General features: G+C 37.2%; 2 protein-coding genes across 2 annotated transcripts in view; one reads left to right on the forward strand and one right to left on the reverse strand.

Annotated features, from left to right (window-relative positions):
• LOC106657505 (probable basic-leucine zipper transcription factor O) overlaps positions 1–19,969 on the forward strand; it is a 38,356-nt gene extending 18,387 nt beyond the window's left edge. The window contains exons 3-8 of the mRNA XM_023460159.1: positions 3,144–3,161; positions 14,199–14,428; positions 15,299–15,433; positions 16,188–16,378; positions 17,107–17,340; positions 18,345–19,969. Coding sequence (XP_023315927.1) covers positions 3,144–3,161; positions 14,199–14,428; positions 15,299–15,433; positions 16,188–16,378; positions 17,107–17,340; positions 18,345–18,446 — 910 coding nt within the window. The 3' untranslated portion in view covers positions 18,447–19,969. The remainder of the gene's footprint in view (positions 1–3,143; positions 3,162–14,198; positions 14,429–15,298; positions 15,434–16,187; positions 16,379–17,106; positions 17,341–18,344) is intronic.
• A 2,579-nt stretch (positions 19,970–22,548) lies between these two features.
• Positions 22,549–24,969, reverse strand: LOC106657432 (carboxypeptidase B-like). Its single transcript, XM_023460152.1, has 8 exons — positions 24,881–24,969; positions 24,471–24,780; positions 23,889–24,197; positions 23,715–23,805; positions 23,497–23,642; positions 23,264–23,320; positions 23,111–23,195; positions 22,549–22,856 (listed from the first exon to the last, which is right to left on the reverse strand). Exons 1-8 carry the CDS (start codon positions 24,967–24,969, stop codon positions 22,666–22,668), a joined length of 1,278 nt encoding a protein of 425 aa, XP_023315920.1. The 3' UTR covers positions 22,549–22,665.
• Positions 24,970–25,584: the final 615 nt, after the last annotated feature.

Below are 25,584 nucleotides of genomic sequence, written 5' to 3' on the forward strand. Positions count from 1 at the left end.
GAAAAAGAGCGAGAGAGCGAGAGGATGGGTGCAAAAAAGCCCCCCACGGCAATGCGTTTTCGTCGGTAATAACCATTAAAATGTTATAACCTCCTTCTCTAATGACTTTGGCGAAGCATTTATTCGTTGACCCTTTGTTATTTCGGCGCCGCTCGCGAACGAGAGTAAGCGCGTACCGACAAGCGATATAACACGCGTGTTTGTGTGTGTGTGTGTGTGTGTGGGTGGGTGTCGCTGCGTCCGAGCGCGTGATAACTGCAATGCTATTGTCGAGGCGCACTTTATTATTAAACACATGGACCGGGGAACATGATTAAAAGAGTGTCGCGTTTCTTCCATTTTTCGGACATCGCCGTGTACCAATGGACGTCAACGAACAAACGGCATTCGATGTTTTACAAATATTTTTGCTTTTAACCCGTGCAATCATTTTCTTACGACCGCGACGTGTATGCATACATCGTAAAGCGCACGAAGCACTGCACTCGCTCTTATTCAGCCACTAAATCTGAGGATATAATAATTCGATCGAACGACCCAGTCGAATGTCATCGAACCACAATTAAAATATTTATTCTCGGCCTCTATCGATAATACGCCGTCCTTCCTTCCCTCTCCGTCGCGCACACATCGATATGCAATACATTAAAAAGTTTTATATTTATACGATCACATATAATACGCGCGAGCGACTCAATTATGAACTTTATACATAATACGCGATGCGAATAATGTCATAATTGGAAATGCTCTCCAGGTTTAAATACGTGCATGCATAAATACGTGCGTTATTCTATAATACGAGGAAGATATACAACGAGAGAGCCGTGTAATATCGATGTCTAGTCGCACAATTTGACTTTCTCTCTTTCTCTCTCTCTCTCTCTCTCTCTCTCTCTCTCTCTCTCTCTCTCTCTCGGTGCTCGCTCGTCCGTAACATTTTGGTTCGGGCTTTATTATGAACTGATATAATTATATATTACGTATTACGCGTGTGAGACTAGCAGGGCGCGCGGCGTGGCTTTGCGCGGCAATTTTTCATGATTTGAGCAGTAGATTACACGTCTGGATTTTGCTGCATTTATTATGCCGTGTACGCTAGGCAGCTCCCAAGAGCGTCGAAATTTTCTCCTCCCTCTTCTCTGCGCTTCTTTCTCGCCTAGCCGCACGAGACTATGCCCAAGAACTTCATTAAAGAACAATGTGCGCGACGCGAGCGAGTAGTCGAGCGAGAGACAGTCAACCGGTTTTGTTTTGTACAAAAAATTAAACACGCGTTTGAATTTTGGATGGCTTTAAATGAAGATCCCTTCCCTACCAAGCCGAGGAGAGAGAGAGGAAGCGAGAAAAAAAATGTACACGTACGATTTCATTTTCTCAACTCATCAGCCGCGTCGCAAACACGCGCTCGCATTATATATATTTATTTGTTAGTTTCTTTTTTTTCGTCTGTTTGGTTCAACTGCCGTGTGTATATACTTTCATCCCCGGCGAAGGGAAAAATTTTTTCTTCCAAGGCTTGCGTCCTCGTGTCTGTCTTATACACTTATCTTACTCGCACCTTTTATTCTTTCTCTCCCTTTTTTTTTGGAATGTATATGATTTCTTTTCTCGCTCTCCCTTGGCATGCGCTTTATATGTGTATATGTATTCTTTTTCCTTTCCACACCCCTTTTCAATGTAAATGTAATCTCACTGTTTATCTTTTTCGGGACATTCGGCTTCCTCCCTGTGTTTTCTCAGTTTCTTATTCTCTGACTTTTGCACCCTTTCTCTTTTTTCCCACCTTTTTCTTTTTCTGCGCGAATATATATGCTTATATTATGAGTAGCCAAGCTGTACCGGTGCGGGCTGCAGCCCAGCGCGCGCGCGTCTTTTATCTTTTACTCAGGCTTTTCGGTATCGCGCGGGCGTAAATTTATTCAGATTCTCATTTACTTTCCTAATTTTCGTACTCTCTTTATTTTTCTTTCATTTTAATAAAAAAGACTCCGGTAGGATCGTTGGGTTTTACAACGTCTAATTTTCCGACTTTATATGTATAGAGCCCACGCTGCTTAATATACAGCTTAAGATGCGTGTATTTTTCTTCTCTTTTCTCTGTATTTTTTTTGTATACAGTTCATTGTCGTCTCATTAGCCGGTCGTAGAAGAAAAACGTGTATAATATATGAAATTAAGAGAATGGGAAGAAATGCAAGTTTTGGAAACCACTTGCAGTGGTCGCGCTGAAAAACAACTAAAAATGTTTCACACATTGTACATAGGAAAAAGAAATTGCAATTTTTTTCGCTCCAGTCTCGGTGCATCAACACAGACACACACAGATCTAACGTGTACGCCAGATTAGCCCGAAAGGCACGTGCGCGCGAGTATAGGACAGTGCTTTCCACTCGAGCTGGCACCGCGAAAATCACGTTCGCGTGATGTGTCTCACTCTCTCTCTCTCTCTAGGCGCGCACAAGCCCCGCACACGCCTCGAGCTCCAGCGACTGAAGCTCGCTCGCAGACAGGCGAGCGCGAACCCTGCACCTAGCGAGCGATGAGCCGAAGGCGCTGTGTGCTGCGCTCTTGCTCTCTCTCTCTCTCTCTCTCTCTCTCTCTCTCTCACTCGCGAAAGAGAAGTCACAAATGAGGCCCGTAATCCTTCACTACTACACTGGCACTACACTGGTACTGAATACATGTACGCGTCTGCCTCTCTCGTGGCAGCATCCGCGGCTGCTCAGGCAAACGAGTGAGGTGGCGCGGAGAAAAGAAAGAAAGAAGCACTTGTCGCTGCCGCCGCCGTACGAGCTTCTGTTTCAAGTGGATAAGAATTTGCGACAACGACGACGAATGATGATGGACGCTCTGCATCATCGTTATGCACTCGTTTGCTACTTCTTTTTTGTATATTCACAGCTCTACTGCACGCGCGAGAATTTTTTTATCTTTTTGATCGTGATTTTTTTCATATACAGTTGGAATGTTCTTTTATGCACTCGGTGCATACATCATTTTTTTACCATCTTACACATATGCTAGAGAGATCTTGAGTCGAGGATCATCATTTCATCGATTAAATAGAATAAAAAATATAATGCATAATAGACAAAATAATCATGAAAAAAATGACTAACGACCATTTTTTTCTGTTTCAGGGACTACTACTATGACAGGTGAGTACATTGAAAAAAACTCTTTTAATTTTGATTTCATGCGTCAAATCGAATCAATCTCAAAATATGTACAAAGTTCGAAATTAGATGAAAAAAATATTCCATCTACCAAAGGTTCATAGGAACAGAAACAATATGTGAATACATATAATAGAACAGAAGTATAGATAGAAATACATATTCGAGCGGCTGTACAATTCTGTTTTCTCGCGCACGAGGCGTACGTATACTCGAATTCGTGTTTCCGATCTAGGCGACGTTGCGAAACGGGCAACGTAAATTTGTAAAACACTCGTCGTCGAAGTTCCTGAAACATATCCTTTCGAGTCGATGGAGAAGGAAATGGTAATGACAAAGGCAATACACCCCTGGAAATGGAGAATGAAAGACGAAGGAAAAAGAAATAAAAGAAAGTAAAAAAAAACAAGAAACCAGTACATCCGCTGAAAATTCAATTAAATTTAATGACAGGGTTCGAAGAGAGCAGAATTTTTTCTTTAAAGCAAACTTGAAAAAGCATAGAATGAAAAAGAGAAACGGAGCACAGTGAGCGAGTACAGACGGTGCCGCATGATTCCACTCAATAAACCTTGATAAAGCATCTTGCCACGCCGTACCACCACTTTGTATTATTTATAGAGTTCCACTTGGATTATCTATTCGAGTAATTTTTCGATATTAGTAAGAAAAACTGTGTCGATTCGGATATAAACCAACGAACTTTGTGTCGATGCAACGATACTATAGGTTCATGAAAAATACTTATCCTCTGCTTCATCCCGGTAGTTTTTTTCTCACCCATTCGCTCCTTTTTTGCTTTCTATTTGTCGAGGCCAATTTCGTTTTCTCTCTCGTATATGTGTGCGTGTGTGGATAGCTTCTGCAATGTCACGCGGAGCGAGAGAGAGAAAGAGGTTACCCAGGCTGGTCACGCAGTCTTCTCTTGAATTGCGACAATTAAAGCAAAAGAAGGCATTACTGCCCTGTGCTGAGCGCACATATACTATAAAGCTCGCGCCGGGCTACTACTAATGCGCCTGCTGCTATAGATAAAGGAGGAGTATTGCGTGTACGTATGTGTACATACTAAATTATCCTCGGATTTGTGTGCGCACGACTTTTTCTCCGCGCCAAACTCTTCTCCTTTCCCTCGTGCTGTTTTTTTGTACGTTCTCGGTTCGTTGTCTTTTGTATGGTTTTTTCAATTTATTATATTATTTTGCCCTTATGTTCCTCGGTACTTCTTCAGTCTCTTTTTTGTTCTCGTGAGTGTTATGTTTGTATGCTATCCTCTTTATTTATTGATATTCATGAGCTACGTATGGGTATATCTTTGCTCCTTTTTATATCATATTTACCTCTTTGTTTCTCGGTTATGCATACACTCCTCTACCTTGTCCAAGAAACTGAAGAAATTTTTTTTGCTTCTTCGCGTGGTTTATTTGTACGATTTGCATAGCTACGAAAGGCTGGGAAAAGGTTTCAAAAGGTTTTTAATTCGCCTCGCGCGGAAATGTTTTGCGAATACAAGTGCCTCGAAGATGTATGAAAGAGATAATTTTTATGCATTTGAAAAGTTTATCAAGCCGAGTTTTCACTCTGCGACACACGGCCAGAAGCTTTTATACTCGAGACTGAAATAGCCAAATAATTAGTCGTTTCACCATGAACTTGCTTGAAATGTTTTTCTAAACTAACTATTCTAGTTAATTTATCATTCATATATTAAATTTTTCGATGAATATAATTGATCAATTGATGTGCTTGACTTGTAAATCGTCTAAATTAAAAGGTGAATTTAAGCAAAATTATATTAGCAATTTTAAGCGATCATTTATAATTCATGCTTGACATTGAGCGAGCGCATGTACTCTTATTACAGACTAGAATCCAAAATTTACAAAAATAATAATTAACATTACACCTGACAGAGCTATTAGTTAATATCTGCGGGCTAAAGTTTACTTTCATTCACTTCCACGGTGTCATTGCATCACGTATGCAAGCATAATTTCAGGTGTATGGGGTATAACGCGAATGTCGCATGCATAAAATACATTTTCTCTCTCTCATTCTTCTTCCCCTGAGTCAATTCGTCAGGTAAAACCCGCGTTTCTCTCTTCGTTCGTACCACTGGCCTCCCGTTTTACCGAGCTCGTATGTAAACGGAATATTCAAGTGGTCCTAAATTAACTTTTCGAGGATCGCTCCACGCGCGTACAATGCCCGGCTGCATGTTGTATCCTACTTCATGTATGTTTAACGCATATTTTAAACGCGAATATTGCAGTTTGTGTTTCTTTATAAAGATTGAACATGAAGAGAATTTTGTTAAATTTTTGTAACTATACGTTAAAAACATCTGTGATAAGATTGAAAACGAGTTTGAACTAGGGTTGTATCAAAGCGTGCGAGAAAATCTTAGCCAACTCCTCGGACTCAATGATATAAAAATAAAAAGTACGCAGCTGAAACAATCTTACAAGATACACAACTCTGTGCCTTAATTTACAATGAAAAGTATTTTTTTTGTAGAGATAAAGTAATTTTTTCGTGTATTTGAGTGCTTTTTCACTAGAAATTGTTCAAATTTAAAAAAAAAATTCTAAAAGAATCTGAGAACTTTAGAGCTTGCAAATATAGAAAGGAAACATTATTCAAAATTGAATTAAGTTTGATCCGGACTTTTATCCCCGAAAAGTTCATGGATCTTCCTTACAATGTCTAAATACCCTTTTTTGATAGAAATAAAGAAATTGCTGACTAATTTATGCACTTTGAAATGAGACAATGTCTTATTTTACTAATATTTAAAAATTAAAGTAGGAATAATCACATTTTCAAAACGAAGCTCTTAGCCAATGTATTGGTAGAAATTTCATATTGTCGCTCAAAAATGAATTTTGAACACAGCTCGAGAGTCGTAAACTAGTTTCGTTAGAAAAATATCATCTCTTCAAAAAGAGTCGCAATTGTGGGCGGAGTCAATTAGTCACCAGAAAAAGAGAAAGTAGAAAATGTCTATACCCATTAGTCAATAATTATATAAAATGGTTGATGGGGCTTAATCCGGATTATTACTTCATTGTTAAAATAAATAATTAAAGATTATTAAAATTCTTCGCCTCAAAACTGGAAGTAGTTTATTATAGTGATGACATAATTAATGACTTGATTGTGGTTTCTTCAAGGCCATCTTATTAGGTGAACATAACTTGGAAGCAGGTATTTGGAAAAATATTAACTCGAAGTCTTGAGCACTAACGGAGCCAAGTTAAAACTCTTTCAGGTACATCGTAGAGTGGGAGATGCAAATTTGTTTTATTGATGAAAGAATGAAGCCGAAAACGCTCAATTTCATTCATTGTTGTTTATAATGGACTTCCCAAAATTGAAACAAAATTTAATGCAAAAAATAAAGATGAGTCGTTTTAGTTTATTTTGTTAGATGACATTGATTGGGAAAACATAATTTGAGAAGAGTTGATCAATTTATGGGTTACTGACGGTTAAGAAATGGTTTTTTTGCCTAGTCAATCATCAATTTTAAAAGTGAAAGTCAAAAGTAAAAAAAAAGAGAATTGTCGAGATTTTTTCAAAGTCGTTTTATCAGGCAAACATACATAGAGAAGTAGTGATCTAGTTTCGTTAGAAAATATCATCACTTCAAATGATGCGTAGTTGTGGGCGGAGTCAATCAGCCATACATATCTAAAAGTGAAAGTAAAAAAATGACTGCTACTATTAGTCAAATGAACATAGTGTAGCTGACAATGCTTGGGTCACATTTTTCTCCATTGTGTCTCGTCATTTTTGAAATTTTATACATAACCAGCCCACAACAATCAGAAATCTGATCTTATTCAAACCCGAATTGGAATCGTGTACATCAAACTATAACATCCGAAACATTCGCTGCAATTAAACATTTAAAGCATATTTAAGAACATTTTCAGTGCCGTTCACATTATCGTGCACGTGATTATTTTATCAACGTTACATCAACTGACGGGGCTATATGCAGGAGCCTTGTAACTCTGACGCTACGGGAAGGGATCAAGCAAGCATGCAATCAAGCGTCGATCCATGTTATACGTCTGTACATATATACCTGGCCGGGTATAACGAAGCATATCGACCGTTAATCAGAGACATCCGTCGGTCACACTTCCCAAGACATCATCAATCCGACCTGGACATCCCACTGGTCTATATATAAACACGCTACACGGCTCCTACACACATGCACACACGGACACAATATCAGAGCGTCGATTAGCATAACCCGGAGCAGCAGCAGCAGCAGCAGCAGTGACAGTGTAAGGACATGAGTTACGAGACTTCGGCGTGCAGCAAAATTATCGATAGAGTTAAACGTCAAGACTCTCGTTCAAACGTTACATTTAACATTGTTTTGTGTAACACGCTGGTCGTTTCCTCCTACATTTTGATAAATTTATTCTGTCGATGAATTATTGTCGTCGGATCGGACTCGCATCCAGTTACCAAAGCGCGAAAAATCTGAATTATAATCTGAATTTTTATTTATCCTGTTATAGGGTTGGATGAACGCTCGAGCGACGCTGCACGGTGCAAGCTTCACGCTCGCGCGTCACTGATAGCTCTCGCCCCGACAAAAAGGCATGAAAAATTGTTCGAAACTATATTTAAAAGGTTGCCTGCCATTTTCATGAATTTCATCCCACTTTTATGCAAAGCTTAATATTCATGCATATACATTCGAGCCATGAGAGAGAGGATAGTTATTATCATCACACGAGCTAGCTTTCTAACGCACTTTTGATTAATAACCCATGAGGCCACGCTCAGAAGTAGCGCTCGCGCACATTTAACCACTAATTTTATATTTCTGTACAATTTAGCTCGTGCTCGAGTTAATTTTACGTGCCGAGCTGTACCAACATTTATTTCGTTTCGGACACTCTTGAAATTTCCACGCTCTTTTTTTTTGCGCCGCGCTGCAGTCTGGAGGCGATTTCGGGAAAATTCGTACGAGTTGAATCGAATGAATACTTTTCAGAAGACTTTTGCATTATATTATAGAGCTTTTAAAGCCGAGATGAATATGTGCCTGTGCATCTAGGCGTCGCCGCAAAATAATCAGAGAGAAGCTATAGTAAAAGCTGGTGAGAGTCACACTTAGCCAATGTGTCTCTGTGGACTGCAAACTTCATGCCTCTCCGGTTGCCCTTTAATTTTGACTGACGTCTGTGCACGCGTCGTCGACGTCACTGTGTGTGTGTGCGTGTGTATGTCGTCTCTGGAAAACGCTTCTCGGTTGTCTTCTCGTGGGAATCTGCGCTGCCGTCTATGTACGCGTACGTGTGGGTGCTGTGAAACTCGATCCTCTCGAGCTGCGCCTATAAATGCGCGTATATAGATGGCCGGGTTGCGCATGCATGTATTTTGACTGTGCAGACGTACAATATAACCTCGAGTAGTGTAGCTAATGATTAAAACTTCTATGAATTATAGGCTTTGATGCAATAGGATGATGGAAATTTTGCCCTGTATATTTGCACTAAAAATTATCGTGTATTGGTGATTCGCTAAAACTAGTATCAAATTGTTGATAACTTCGGCAATTACGATTTTGACTGATATGGAAAAAAGTGTCAACTTTCAATTGGTTCCTATTTTTACATGTTATTGTTATTAGAAAATCACATTTAATTTATATTTGCACCAAAAATTTCAATTATGAAAATAATGTAATCTTAAATTACGATAACCAAATGAAACCTTATTCAAGAGAAATATTGAATATTTCAAAAGAATTAATTTTTTACGAATTATTTAAAATATTTTCAATCTACTTTAAATTTAATAAGTCAAATAATAGCGAGTACTTAAAAAATATGACCTAATTCACGAGAAACACACGTATGAATGCATGCAACTGTAGATATGCAAGGCAAATCTTGTTAGACAAACACAATCTCTGACGTTAACATATAGCTCTTAATAGGATTTCTAATATGACAAGGAAAAAGATGTTCATCTATTGGATAAAACTTCTTATTCCAATTCTAATACAAATCACATTATGTTGAACTAAACTATTGCACATAAAAATATTATATAAATTAAACGAGGTGAAATATTTTAAATATAAGAATCAAGCATTATGAATTATGCTATCCATGAGGACATTTACTCACACAAAGCTACTCGCGCTATTACCAGACGCGCAAGTAAGCCCTTCAAAGGATGTTTCAACAACAAAGCTTTATCCCTGGAGAGCCTCTGGGAATTATTTAGTCATTTATATATTACCGACGGTTATCGCAGACGATTATTCCTTTCGTCGATGTAAGGCAGAAGGTTAATCCTTCGTCTGCGAGCATTTATGCAACAATAGAATATACTTGCTTGGCAAGCATTAATATGCCTCAAAGCGTGGCATTAGCCTCACCGAGTTTAAATGGCAAAGAGTGCGGACATCGATAACGACTCAAACAATTATCCTGTTTATATATCCGCGCGGTGGAGTTTAAAACGAAGATGATTATTGTTATCGATTTTTAATCTTTTGAGAGAATGGCATCATGATTTCTTAGCCCCCGACGTGGCTGATCGTTCCAAACCCAAGATTAATATACTCATTATAGGAATTGGCGCGCGCTAAGTCTCGGGGCGATCTCGCTGCATCATCTCTCGCGACTATGAATACATTCTATAAATAGACCCGTTGCATTATTCGCCGCGTTAATATCGCAATAACTGCACCACGCGCACCTCTTGCTAATTATTTTTGATCTTATTTATTCACCGGCGTGCACGCTTAAAGGGGGCAGATTAAAACGTTATGCCGAACGCGCACGTGCGCAAATATGTAATTCTCTCACTTTAATTGGCTTTATGATCGATCGCTTGCACAACTATATACGTATATAGAACACACACACGTTCGTATGCGCGTATATGACGTCCTTTAATATACGACGAGCCAAGCTTTGGCGCTACGTTTATTGTATATAAATATAGCCGGGTTATATACAGGCTCTACATACGTAACTATGAAATAAAGCTTTGTTCCATAGAAAAGAGACGGAGATTTGCACGCTGGAAAGTACCTAAAATGGCAGACAGAATTGCGTATTTGGTACATTTGCAATGAGTGTAAAAAAGTGTACTCAATTAGGATTCATTATGTAGTGTGTGTAAACCTCATAAAAATGAAAGAAATGTTTGTACACCGAAATATGTCTAAAAATTGGAATAATATTCAATAAAAATCCGTTTATTTTGAAAATTTTTTTACTGATACTCGTGAATCAGTTGAATCTTGCGCGCCAATCAAAAGCCACACATAAGTAAACTTGCTCTCATTTTATCAACAGATCTCTCGCGAAATTTAACGAATTTTAATTTCGAGACAATCGTTGACGCACGCGCATACAGGGCGACGTCGACAAATCAGAAAATACCTCGCTCACTCTCGTGCGTTGTGAGAGCGTTACACAATATGTAGCTACTATTGCACTTTTCATTTCTCCCCACTTTCTAAAAGTATTATTGTTTTATAAGCCTTATGAAAGCGAGCAACGCTATGGCAATCTCCTTTTTTTGTCGACGAGGGCCCCTGTAAGCGCTATAAGCGTTATATTTTTCGCGACGCGCTTTCTCTCTCTCTCTCTCTTTTTCTGGCAATCTTCGTCGAAAGCATGAAAAGTGGAGGCTACTCGTTCATCCTTGTTACATTTTTTCTGTTCTAGCATTTTTAATATATATAACCTGTGTTACGCTGGCTGTTATGCAATTAATCGCGTCGAAAATATTTCCCACCCAAAAAATGTCCTTCAAGAGATTGAATTACCGAAAAGCACATAACGGTCGGTTTTTTAATTAAAAAATTTCTCGTGCGGGTGGCAATATCGCGAGATGAAAAATTTACCTCAAGTTTTTCAAAAACATTGATATTAGCCACACGAGCTTTTTCATAGTTCCACGCGCGTTGAAAACCTTCGAGGATTATTTATTTATGCTCGCGCACGGTATATATTACGTTTTGATTTTTCTCGATTTTTAGCGTAAGGGGGTGGTAGCGTATACAGAAAATGAAACGTTAAGAGTCGTACCCGTACTCTTCAATCTCAAATTTAAAGCGAAACACCAATGGATAATCGCTAAATAATCGATTTTTTCCCCTTTGGCAACAGCATGGTTCGCTGGCGATTCGGTACATATCATATAGCGCGAGCGTCCATATGCGTTTGTTCGTCCTTTTTACACAAAAAGGACTTTTTTTAGAGAGAAACTCTGTTTTTGCTCGATATATAAACATTTTGTTTTTGTCTGTCTGCGAATTTCTTCTCGCTCGACCGACCGAAATACATTTACATAATGAATCGATCGATTCGTTTATCGACGCCAGACGTTTCCTTTTAAGTTGCTCTACGATACAGCATTTTCAGATATTTTTATTGACACAACTCTTTTCCTTTTTTTTACCATCCATTATTTGGTCGCGAGACAGATAATAGATCGTTCTCTAGAGTTTCGACTTTGTAGTTCTTGGTGTTCATTATTTGCGTCGTGTTACACTACTGTGCGTGTTACAACGCGGCGGTGGCTCTGCTGTAGCAAAACAACAAACGTGATAATCGTAGGTGTCGGCGGTGGCAATTACTTTGTACGAATATATCCTGACGGTTGATTGTAGCGCGCGGCAGGCTCGCACAAATACATGCACAGCACAAGCACACACTGATAACCAATAATTAGACTGCTATGTACATCCCTTGTAGTCTTCCCTTACAGCCCTTTGCAGCATGGCAGCCTTATTTCCAATTATTTTTTGTAATATTTTTCAAACAATTACATGTTTTCCTCGGTACTGTCGTTTTTCCTTGCGTATTCTTTAAAACATTTTTTCGGCCTAGGATATTTTGTCAACGATTTTATTCATATTTACTCGTCGTTTGATTCGCTAAATAAACACACAACGCACCGATTTTGTTATCATAGTTTTCCACAAAAACGTTTACTTTCAATCTGTCTATACGTGAATGCGTAAAATCCGTGCAAACATCGATTGACAAAGTTAGGTTGACTGATGATATATGCGTTTCAAAATTCACTGTCTTTTTTTACGTTCCCTCTATTTTCTTGCTGTTTCATTTTTCTCGCCGATACGCTATCGCGCGTGCCGAACTCTGCTGTCTTTGAACGCGTTTGCATGTTTCGTCATTATAGAATGAAAAATGACAGTCGCGATCGATCAAGTGAATTTCGTTATTTTTTGTTTTTCGTCGGTTAACTTGATTTTTCGTGTTTTTCGTTGAAAAAAAAGATATACTCCCATTAATTTTTGAATACTATCTGATTCAGAAGAAATTGCTTATGCATGGAACCTAATTAAATATATATCACTCGCACTGAATATGCAAATGAAGCGCAGGCGTACGCGCGAGCTTATAATACCCTAAGCGAAGCGACGTCAAACGTAGCGTAAGGCTCGATATATGCATAGATCGGAGAGACAAAAACAAAAAAAAGTCTCGCTAACTCCAGATAGGAAAGAAAAAGAGCTCGCCAACGGTATATATATATCCGAGTTTAATCCTGCATGAATAGTGAAGCACGTTCGTTGCATGCGCGCGCGCGCGTTCCTCTATCCCATGCACACACCCTTTTTACTCGATTTTTACTGCGCGTGCAAAGATTAATACGCTTTTATGGTACGTGTGTGTGTGTATATTTCCACACGTGTGCGTGTACAGATATATATTGGCCGCTGCAAAGCTATACATATCGGTGCGTAACGCAAAGAGAGATGCATTCAGTGAATCGTGAAAGATGCCCGTCCCATGAACAGGCATTTTTTACTTGTCCGTTCAAATGCGCGCTTATGGAGTGTTCATCCGTACTGTATCGCGCATTGCAGGCCATTGCCATTATGAAGCGTATAGGGCAAATTCAAAGTTTTCCTATTTTTCATGCGAGTGCTTTCACGCTATTTGCAAAATTACATGTACGTACAGTTGATGAATTTCGATACTCAAAAAACGTTAAACACCTAACGCCAAAATAATCATGAAGATAATAATAACGTATGTTATATAGCACCACTTTATAAAAATAAATCAAACAATCGATCGAACCATTGAACCTCGAGCGTGTGTTTGTGTCATTGACACACTGTAAAAGACAATTATATGACCCCAATGAATCAGGTGCTTAGCCCCCTTAAATCAGTGCGACTAGCTCCCTCTCCTCCTCGATACATTTTTCTGCTTTTGTTCTTTCCTTCCTTCCTTCTTGCCGCATAGCACTCCTCTAGTAAGCACGCGAGCGACCTTTGCTTAGAGAGCAAAAAAGGGTGAAATCGACTTTTTCACATTGACTTCGTCTCAGACTTTTCTGTGATTTTCTCGTGCGCCGTGTATATATAACGTTATTCTCGTCTTGCTTTATCCTTAGGAGCAGCTTTTTCACGTTGCTGTGTGACAACGGTTTTTTTCTACAGCTGGATTTTTCACGTACATAAAATGATGATAATTATCATTTGTTTCTACTTTTACATTTTAAAAATGTAAAACAATTTTTTTATAATGTCATTTTATACTGTAGGTGGAAAAACTCATTTTAATCTTGCATAATTCCGTTGAAAAATAAAAAAATTTTAAATGCAATTTTTTTCGAGCATACTCCACAATATTCAAAACTTTTATTTTGGAGGTGTTGTAATAAAATTATAGTGTCTGATTAAACTTTAACTAGTTAGTGGAAGTCGCGCTACTAAAAAATGTCTTGATGGGCTAATGCAATAATAATTATAAAACCACAATTACATAGTTATGTGAAAATTGTCATTTACATAAATAAATTTTAATTAGCATTGAAAACAAAGAAAAACAGCGTTGATTAATGTATGAAAATTATGATAAAAAGATGAGTGCGTACTTTTCCTCGAGATTCATTTCAATTTTTTGATAATACAGAGTAATGATTCGATTTGAACTGACATTATTTAAATAATTTTCTACTCTTATCGTATATTATTCTTTGTAGTTACTGTGCATCAATGGCTTTTCCGCCGCGTTTGGCACCACCCCTGAAAAGACCACGACTCATGCAACAATCAGTTCGATCTCAACAGCAGCAGCAGCAACAGCAACAGCAACAACAACAGCAACAGCAGCAGCAGCAACAACAACAGCAGCAGCAACAGCAGCAGCAGACGAAACAAGCCAAAGTGACGAATATCGCTGTGCAGGATCTCGGCCAATTAAAAGTTTATAGTGAGTTTCGTCGTAACGTACGCCGCAACACCTTATCACCTTTGTACATTGGGCTGATGGTATATACGTATATAATATGCCATATATTATATTCAGATGTATAAGAGTGACGCTTACGCGCCGGTTTTAATTAATTTCAATTGTGACAAGCGCAAAGTTTATCATATCATATATATAATATATAATACGTCGTCACGTCTGACTGCAGAGCGAGTCGCGCTACTTTGTTTCTATTTCCTGAATTGCACATAACGAGTGTAATATACGTTACATCTCGTTCGGCTTGCGTAGCTTAGGTAAATTTAATCTATCTAACGTATAAAAAAATGCTTCCTAATACCGTGTTGGTGTGCGTTGGTGACGACGACGACAACGACGACAACGACGACCGCATTAGTAGTGCTTAACGTCGTGCCGATCGTGTATAACCCAGGCGCAGTAAAAAGATAACTATAAAGCGCGAATAGACAAATGAGCTGGTTAGAATAAAAAAAAACGAAGTCGAGGAGAACTACTAAAGCTAAATCGACCACCGACGTCTCTGCAGCAGCAGCAGCTATACCACCGCTATGCACACGCTCGTGCGGCAGCCCCGTAATTTTTCGACGGTCTGTGCGAAACTGCGAGGGCAACGAAGCAAAAGAGCGTCCGCGTTTACATGGCTTTTCGCGCTAACAAGCCAGTCAAAAATGCTAGCAAGAGCTCGAAAAAAGCTCCTCTCATTGGCTTTAACTATATGTATACGCCGGCTAGCTCAGGCGTATTCTTTTCACTCACTCTTCCTTTCTCTCTCTCTCTCTCTCTCTCTCTCTTTCTTGTCGTTTTATTTCAACATATTTTTTTCTTCCTCTCTGTTTCCTTTCGACGCAGGCAATCCGGACATACTAATTTGCGGCAACTGCCGAGAATTGTTCACGGATCTCGGAGAGCTGCTCGAGCACAAGCGGGATTACTGCAAGCTGCGGTTCACCTGCAAATGCCACACGTTCAACGGTGCCACTCCTAGTAAGTGTACACATGTACCGTATACACATACTTATTACGTATGTAGGAGCACGCGGGACAAAAAATTATGTGCGCGGCGGCCCCGCGCCGCTATAAATGTACACGTAAGCTCTGTGTCGGAGTTGAAATAAAAAAGCCTCTTGCCCCCCTTTGCTCTCTCGCGCGCGATAGCTAAAGAAACTCTCTGCTCGTGGGCTCGCGTCCTCGGGCTCGTTGTTGAAATTTCTCGCACGCAATTCATTTGTGCAGTGCGTCCACAAGCTCGCCGGAGTCACATGAGCATGAGCCCGTGCGCGCATTATGCGAGACTTGTTAACTCAATTTGATGGTAATAAAATAAAAAAAATTCGCCCAAATGAGCTCTTTCATTTTCATTCTGCGCAAGAGTGAATATAATGATGAGATACACGTGTTTTTATTTTTTTTATTTTTTATATATACGCGTCCATAGTCAATCCCCGTATTTCCATTTCGACGATGCGTATTCGTATGCACCCTCCTGTTACGCGCGCATACGTTGGATATGGATTCGACTAATTAGTAATGTAAAACAAACATTATATAACACGAGCGCGCGAGCGGGTTCGGAAATTTGTCCAATGCCATTGTGTTATCATGCGCGGGGGGAAGGGAGGGCGTGGAGGAGCTTACTTATACATTTAATTACATCGATCAAAGCACGCGGACGGCATTAATATCACGCGATTCATCATTGCCGTCGCCATCATCATCATCGCGTCGTTCAAATTTGCAGAGAGCTCGGCGGCATCGCTGTTGTGTGCCCTCTGCAAGGACTCCTTTCCGTCGGCTTGGGAACTGATGGTGCATGCCCAAGCGGCACACATGATCAACATTTATGATCTTGGAACAAAGCCAGAAATTCATCATTCAGTAAATCAGAATCAAAATAGCAAAGAAATATCCTCGCATTCGCCAACTCTCAGGGTGAGTTGGACATTATGCTCTATTAAAGTCGTATACGCTTCAGTGATTTAAAAATTATGATTATTATGATTTCTTTCATTTTTACACAAAAAATATTTCTTTAGTAATTAGCCTTATAATTCTACTAGCGATACCCGTCGTGGCTTCGCTCACGTTAAATCTGTAAGGAGTAGGAGAATATTTATAAAAACGAAATAATATTTAAGACTTTTTTTGCATAAAGACATTAAGAAATATATTTACAAAAGTGCTTGAGGGTATGATTCACAATTAGGAATGACAGAAGATTTGAAGTAAGCAACGTTCATCGTACGACAACGAAACGTATAAAAGGGAAACGTAAACAAAGCCATTTAAACGATTAAACTGAAGAATTCTAGATTAACTTTTTTAATAATTGTGGAATATCACCAATGAACGATGAGCGATGAGTGCGGGGGAGCGGGTGAGTGAGTGCGAAGTGGTAAAAAACGAAAAAAATTCAAAACTCAAGAACCAAAAAGTAAAAACGTATTCTAAGATCATAGAAACCTTTCCAGTGGTATAATGAATGTATGGTAAAAATTTCAAAACGATCGGACGGGTAGTTTTTAAGAACATAAAATACAAACAGACGTCGATTCTGCTTTATATATATAGATATAGAATACAAACAAAATCGTTCGACTTTACCAAAACACCGTTTACATCTGTGACCCTAATTTTTTTTCGTGTTTTTGGCTGAACAGGAAAATAAGCTGTCGGACGAGGTCGAGGAAGAGGACGAATTGAACGGCCATCATGAGTTACTACCGTCGCCTGACAGCGGCAAGTCGACCGACAACGAGAACGCATTGTCGCCCATTAAAATCAGATCGGAGACGAACGGCGGATCGGATCACGAGGATTGCGACGTGCTCATGCTCGTCGAGAATAGAAATTCCACGAGCGAGTCGTGCTTTTCCCGCCGTCCCATTGCCATTGTGAGTATATATAAAACGTCTACTCTTAAAAAACAGTTTCTTTCGACTGTATTATGGATGTAAGCGCAAACGCTCTTCTGTACATCATTACAGCTTTAGTTCTCAAAATTGGAGCTCCTTTTTTTTTATTAAATTAAAAACCCGTAATTTTTACCTCTTTAAATACTTATCAAGTAAAATAATTTCATTTGGGCATGTATATTATTAAAAAACTTCCAAAAACGAATGTAACTATCTAAATCAGATGGTCATGTTCATAGCATCGGTGCTCTAGCAATACCATTTCTTTCATGTAAAATCAGCTCATCTCTTAGCGCAATCTTCCATATCCATCTACGTAAATCACGCTTTAGTAATTATTTGACAAAAGTCATTCATTTCAGTCTCTGCATGTATGCAGGCTTGTGAATAATGACACGTGTGATTTAGCCGCATGACTGATTGTTTCGTTAATGGATACCCGTGTAATTTCGAGCTTCGTAAAAAAACGTCGGTTTCGTTTTAAATTTTTTAAAAGCTTTACTCGTATCAACAATAATTTATTAACAGATTTACTTTTGATGAAAATATCTCCGAGAAGATTTTATTCGAACTTTTTTCGTGATTTTTTCAAAGGTCCTCGTCAACGAGATCATCGCGTGCGCACAAAACGTTAATTATCCTCTTTTAAAAGTGATGGACTATTTTCGGTATATGCTTACCAAGTTTTTTTGCAAGTTTCGTTCGAATGTGAAGAAGGATGGATAAGATAAAAAAATGTACTAAAACTTCGAATTTTATTTTTACAACTCGCTCTCGTATAATAACAATTAGCAAATTAGATGATTGAAATAATTTGATTGAATGAAGTATCTCTGCAATCTTTTTTTCAATGGAATGTTTTCATCACGATTATTTAGTAATATACGTTTGCAGAAAGGGACCATTAAATACACAAACGAATTTGTGTATTTATTCTGTTTACTAATGGCAATGATATATTAATGCATTGAATCCATTTGCAGGAATCAACAGTAGAGCTAAATGCGAGCCCGACTACTGTGCTAAGCAACTCCGAAGCCGTGCGCACGGCACTGACCAATGGAGCGATCGCAACCAAGGACTAGATTCTCAAATCACAACATCCAATTATTTAAACTTGAAACATATCAATTAACATGTACGAGGAGTATAAGTAAACTCGAAAATAAATCTGTAAATAGCTTCGATGATCATGAAAAAGGAATTAAATGATAAATTGAACAAAAAAGGAAGATTTGAATTAACGGTAATGAGAGCGCTTCACAATTTCCAGTTTTTTTTAACTTAGAGAACTGGCCTTTCCTTAGTGATAAATAATTTGTTTGTTATTTTTTCAAGTGGTTAGCGTTATGTTGAAAAAATAAAAAATTCCATATATTGTTATTAAAATTGTTGTTAAATATGTGCGTTAGATTTAAACGATTCGATTAATTGTCACGTTTACATCCACTATGTTTGTACGAATATGTTTCATATAATTTTAAGTTAATAAAAGTAAAATCCACGTTACGACTGCAAATTAATATTAAAAATAATTATATTTTAAGTTCGATTCGCCTTACTTATCATGTTTGTAGATTATACTGATACTATTTATTCGTATCAACTCTGTATTAAAGTAGTACTTGTATTTGTTACAAGATAACCCTCTCTATAAATCTTTAATTATTATCTAATAATCCATCTACTTCGATATTAAATCAGATTCATAATTTATTTATCTAATATGTATATATTACATATGGATATTATTGTATAGCTTTCACACTATTTTAAATATTAATTCACAAACAGGCCAATCAAAATAGAGTTATAGAATTCGAGGAAAAAATATGATCATAATTTTGTCGCAGAGATCGCCATTTTCGTAGTAAAGATTTTTTCATCAATTGGTTCGTCTATATGCGTGTTTGTAAATATGAATCAAGTCAAACGTAATACTTGATCACATAATAGTATATTTAATCTTTTACGATTAAAAATTATGTAGATCATCGAAAATAAATATATTATGAAACATCATGGATAGGTTTATTCTTGAATGAACAAAAAACTGGTGCAATCTCTGAAAGGAATTTAATATAAAGATACATTTCAACTAATTGTGTATTATAATGATCTAAAAAAAATCTGGTCTCACGTAAAACATAAATATAATTAAATGAAAACGTTAAAAACAATCTATACAAAACAGCTTTTATATATCATACAGCTGAAACATGTATATATGCACTAAAACTCGAAAAATAAAAATTTGTGTATTTTAAAAATTATTGTCGACGATTCTTCGTTGTGGAAACTTATGTAACCAGATAAAATTTCTGCTGGATTGAAAAACCACGTATAGAACTGTATTCCAATAGCACACTAAATATTTTTAAAATTGTAATGGCAAAAATTATTTCAAATTTCAAGTTTGATTATTCTTTCATCAAAGTTTGTTGAAGAAATAAACGTTCTGAGCTACACAACATAACGAAGTAAGAAAGATGTAAAATTAATATTATTTTAGTTTAAATGGTTTTGTGAATGATACTCATTATTATACTGAAGAAAATATAATTATAAACATTCAAATTTCAAAATGATACATAAATTGTTGCATAATAAATAGTCATAAAATCACAATTTGTATTTTTATATGATGAGAAGTCCCAAAAACACTGTAGATTCTCTTTTCTTTTAAAATGCATTTTTGCTTTACGTTTTCAGCGGTGAATGTTTTTAACCATACTTTTTGCAGATAATTATTACTTTTGAAATTATACGATTAGTTAGTTTTTATTAAAAAGTAAATTTATAGTTGCGATTCAAATAGAACATTTAAAAAAAGCATGAATACCGTTTGCTCTATTTTATTACATAAAACGCTTAATATTTTATTATAATTATTATTTTATAATATTTATTTATACTTTTTATTTTAGTTGTCTAGGTGCTTTGATATTTCAGTTTTTACTTAATTGACTTTTTCATTTAAATTTAATGACTTCTAATTTCTCAAAGCAAGTGCGAAAATCAATCATTTAAAGCTGAATAAAATCAACAAAGTAACCAACAAATATGAGACGACATTCTTTATTATCAATATGACTGATGTAACTCTTTTCTTTACGACAAATTTCCTGCAGCCAGCTAATAATAAGTTCAATGAAACCAATATTCGCACGCAGCGTAGAAAGGAAAACAGTAAGTTATAATAAAGCAAATAATCAATCGTCTCGAGAAAATGAAGTACGCCCCACGTACCTGTGTATTTGTAGCATTAACTCGCAAGCGAAGCATTATCGAAGCTGAAAAAAAGTCCACGGCGATGAAGCACACATCATAGCGCTTATACCGTAGCGCGTCCGCAAAACAAGAAAAAAAGAAAGAAAAAAATAATAAAAGCACACGCAAACGCTAGACAATATAAAAAAAAGACGCTGCGATGAGACGCGGCAAGCGCGGATAATCTTTAATGAAAGTCACGGTAACAACGGGTGATCCTTGGTTTGTAACGAGTAACGTCATCGTTTGATCCCTGATCTTTCTTTTTACATGTACGTGAGTTTCATCTTTTTCCACACACACACACACACACACACACACACACACACATACCAACACATTTGCCGATACAAACTTACTGCAGTAAATCCCGTGAAACAATGTAGGGGTGAGATTAAAGCAGAAACGTGCATTAAAGGCGATCTACTCTTCTTTCACATATTTAATAACGCTATGATTTTTTCCGATCTGTTTTCGTGTGTTGAAAAATTATAATAAAATTTTGGTAACGTCATAATTAAAAGTTTAATGATAATTTTGATGTGAACTGAAACTATAATACCGAATTTTGATTACTTTCCTTTTTAATTAAAGGTAGTCATACACCAATTCACTCCTCTTTGTCATTTTTGTAATATAAACCACAGTTTTATGTCAATCTACATTTTCAACACAAAATTGACACTTTGATCTCTAAAAAATTTGAAAAAATTTACAGAATTGTCCTTTGCATCTTAAATAGCTTATTTTTACTATTTTAGCCTTTCGACACTGTGCGCAAGGTTCAGATCAGAGTTATTTAGGTGACCATCCCGAATAGGAATCAAAATCTTCAGAAAAGTATCCTTTATGGGCTGAGTTTATCGGAATTTTGAGTAGAGTTATAAAAAAGATTGTATACCAACAGATGTGAAAAAATCAAGAAATAAAAAAAATTTATTAATGTTTTTGAGCACATATTGAATAATAGATCTGATATGAAGGTCTAAATCAAAATTCCAAAAAACTCAGCCCATAAGAGATACTTTTCTGAAGATTTTGATTCGTTTTAGGCATGGTCACCTAAATAACTCTGATCTGAACCTTGCGCACAGTGTCGAAAGGCTAAAATAGCGACAATAACCTATTTAAGATGCAAAGGACTTTTCTGCCATTTTTTTCACATTTTTTAGGGTTCAAAGATGTTAATTTCATATTGAAAATGTAGATTAAAATTAAAATGTGGTTTATATTACAAAAATGACAAAGAGGAGTGAACTGGTGCATGACTTCCCTTAAGTTAATGGATAACAATGGTTTAACTGAAAATTATTTTTTATAAATTTCATTTACAAATATAAATTTATCAATAATATTAATACTTTTTCCACCCATTTAAACATTAAAACATTCTTCCCCTCAATTCTTCATGTATCGACAATCTACCTCCTCCGTAAATATCCTCAGGCTGAAAGAACCCTCTCTCGTTTTAAAACTACTTACGAGATCGTGTGACTATTGTAGTGCTTCATCTGTGCGTAGATGACGTCGTGTAGAATATGCATTTTCCCCTTGTAGACTTTCAAAAATCTTACACTACACTGGAACACTCTTTCCGTCGACTAATGAGTCTCTTGTTCCCCAATTAGGCACGCGTCAGCAAGAAAAACGCTCTATGAGTGAAGAAGGAAGAAGAAAGAAAGAAAAAATGTTGTACTGCGTGGTTTTAAAATAATTAGCAAAAACGAGAAGGTGTAATCTACGAGTTTGTGGATGTAAACGAGCGTGAATTATTGTTTTTTGAGCAAAATAAGCCTCTCAACATATCAGCAACAAATTTAATGTCAAGTACTAATTCATGAGAATGTTTTATAAAAATGCAGTATTCATGCAAAATAACTTATTTATAAAATAAAACTTTTTAAAACACACTATAAATTAGATGCGATTTCTTTATAAAAAATTATTTTTACAATGTCACAGGATTGTCATGATAAAAAAATTACAATGACGCTTAAGGTACACTAACATAAATTACTTATTAACTCAACAGACTTATTGACAAATTTCTCCCTCGACGTATTTGGCGAAGACTTTGATTGCTTCGAAAGTTTCCTTTCCAACTGGAATGATGTCGCTCGGTGGTGGAGCAAAGCCATATTGACCACCAGGTAATTCGACGGTGTAAGCTAGATCGATACCAGCTTTGCCCATTGCCCAATCGTCGCTACCGCCAGCAGCAGCATCTGTAATATCATAATAAAACGTTATCATGATTACGATACTAGACAAGAATTCAAAATATAAAAAAAAACAAAGCACAATTTTTTTTGTCCGATAATTATTAGAGTTTACGAGAGTGGGACAACATGGCACAAATCAAGAGGGAACTTATTATCTAATCTTTTATCAATAAATCATTAATTTTGCAGTCAAATGTTACTACTCATTTTGTAATTGATTTCAAAGATACCATTTTAAATGTTTCGATTATACTTACACAAAGTATTGGTCGAGCTTCCAATTGTATAACGAGTTCCGCGAACTTTGGATAAAGCAGCTTCAGCTTTTTCAGCGGCGCAACGCTGTAAAAAAATTGTCATTATAATTCAGTTTTTTAAAAATTCTTTAAATAAAAGATAACAGCACTTACCAAAGCTGGTTCATTTTTAGGTAATTCAGTTGTGAATCCCCATGGATGAAGTAAGTACTGAAATAAAACGTATTCATTTTATCAATTATTATAATTAATTGTAAATGATCAAAATTTAAATGCAACACATTAAACTTTAGTTGATAATTATATGAGTAATGCAATAAAAAAATTTTAATTTGATAAAAATTATGTTTATATTGCGAAATATAATTTCAAAATAATTTACTTACTTGTCCATAGGAGTGGAAACTTAGATAAACTTTAATTGTGCCTCGAACAGATTCAAGAAAATCTCTCAAAGCTTTGGCTTCTGGTTCAGAGAAAGCTTCTGGTCCGGCATAAATGTCACTGCATGGATCATCGGAAGCTCCAATAGCTGAAATATATTTTTTTTAAAATAATTGTACTTTTCAATTGTAACCATACAATTTGTTTAACTGAAACTCACTGTTCCACATCATTCCAAAGTTTCTGTTGGCATCTACTCCAACGCATCGCGCAGATCCTGAACGTGAGCGAGTTTTTCTCCACATACGGGTCTGAAAAAAAAAATTTTTTAATGTCAGACTTTGCCTTTGAAAATTACCAGCAGCAATCGTTCAATTGACGAAACACGACGTACCACAAAGCTCTTCTGCGTGAATTCGTAGCCATCGGGATTCAGAGAGGGCAGAACGTAAATGTCGACCTTGTCGAAAATGTCGGCGCTGTTTGGATCCTCGGCCAACTGTTTGATGATGTAAATGGCAGTCGACGGGGCGATCCACTCGCGAGCGTGAATACCAGCGTCAATGAAGAGGGCCGACTTGTTTTGGCCACCCTTGGAAAACTTGACTCCGACGAGGTCGCGGCCCTCGTAGGATTTGCCCATGTTAAACAGCGTCACGATGTCGCTGCGGGTCTGAGCCAGAGTTTCCATGTAGGCTTTCATCTGCAAAACAATGACGCATGAAGTGCATCGTTTAATTGTAAATTTCATCACGCATTCTACGAATTGGTAATACTTGAGAAATATTATACAATTTTAATAATGTAACTTGCACATTGATTGCAAAAGCAGTGGTGATAATTACGTGACCGGATCAAAGATAAGCGTTCGATGCACGCTTACTTCGATTAAAATTTTGAGAGGTGACAAATCAAGATGTTTATCTCGGATATTGGAAAGTAGCACCTCGAAATAAAAAACCCTATTATGACTCACCTCGGAGTATCGCAAGAATCTCCTGTTGTTTGGGCTTACGCCGCCAGCTTTGAAGCTGCGCATCATCTTCTGCTGCATGTCTTGGGCCCTCAGGACTTTGCTGACGTCGTCGACGAAAATCTCGTACCTAATTTGGTTGTAGTTCATGAGGCTCTTGAAACTCGACAATCGGTCGGGTGCGACGAGGACCTCGAACGTGCCGTCTTCGTTGCGTGGCATTTTCAAGAAGTCAAGACCCTGCTGGCCTTCGCTACGGACCAATAAGTCGACTTTTTCTTTGGTGTCGGCAAACAGTCTGAGCCCTTGCATGCTACGAGAGGCAAGCAAAATTATACATTTATTTTTAAATTTTTACAATGATTAACAAAAAATTCTTTTTTTTTGTATGATGTAAAGACAGATATTCTTACCCGAAAACCGAGGGTATGTATTCGGCATCGTTAGCGTTGCTGATGCCGCAAGCGGCCAAAACAATAAAGACCAATCCTAACACCCTCATGGCTGCACGAATTATGATGACAATACGATCTATTCGACTAATATTTATACCTTCCGATCAGAGCCATTGATATCAGTTTTTTTTTGCACGATAGTTAATCAAGCGTCCGATTAAAAAATGCGTGTATTCCAATCAGTCATTTATCTTATTTCACAGGGAAAGAGAGAGAAAGAGAGATAACATGATTGATAATATTACCTGATGAGCTACCGCTTTTAATTGCTTGTGTATATATCATTGAGAATCGCGAGCGCGTGTTTGTTTTCATCATCTCGCGTTGACAATAAAACACTTCTGCGATGACTAGTTCGAGGTTTTTTGAAACGCTTTAGGCAGCCTTTGTTTTGTTTTTAGCTTGCTGTTTTTTTTTTATTTTTCGTTACTTTTGCAATGTCGTATGTGCTGCACTATAAATTATACATAGATGTAGCTAATTAAGTAGGTCAGATATAAACGACAGCGACGAAACGTGGCTCTAAATTTTAAATGTTGCACTCGGTACGTGCACAAACTCGGCGACACTTTTACAACTCTAAAAATTATCGACGATAATTATACAGTTGCACCTGCGTTGATTTTTTTATTATTTACATGGAAGCGTTCAAATGGCTCTAG

This window comes from Trichogramma pretiosum, unplaced genomic scaffold (genome assembly GCF_000599845.2).
Source record: "Trichogramma pretiosum strain Unisexual culture from Peru unplaced genomic scaffold, Tpre_2.0 scaffold40, whole genome shotgun sequence".
In the NCBI taxonomy this organism is placed as follows: domain Eukaryota; kingdom Metazoa; phylum Arthropoda; class Insecta; order Hymenoptera; family Trichogrammatidae; genus Trichogramma; species Trichogramma pretiosum.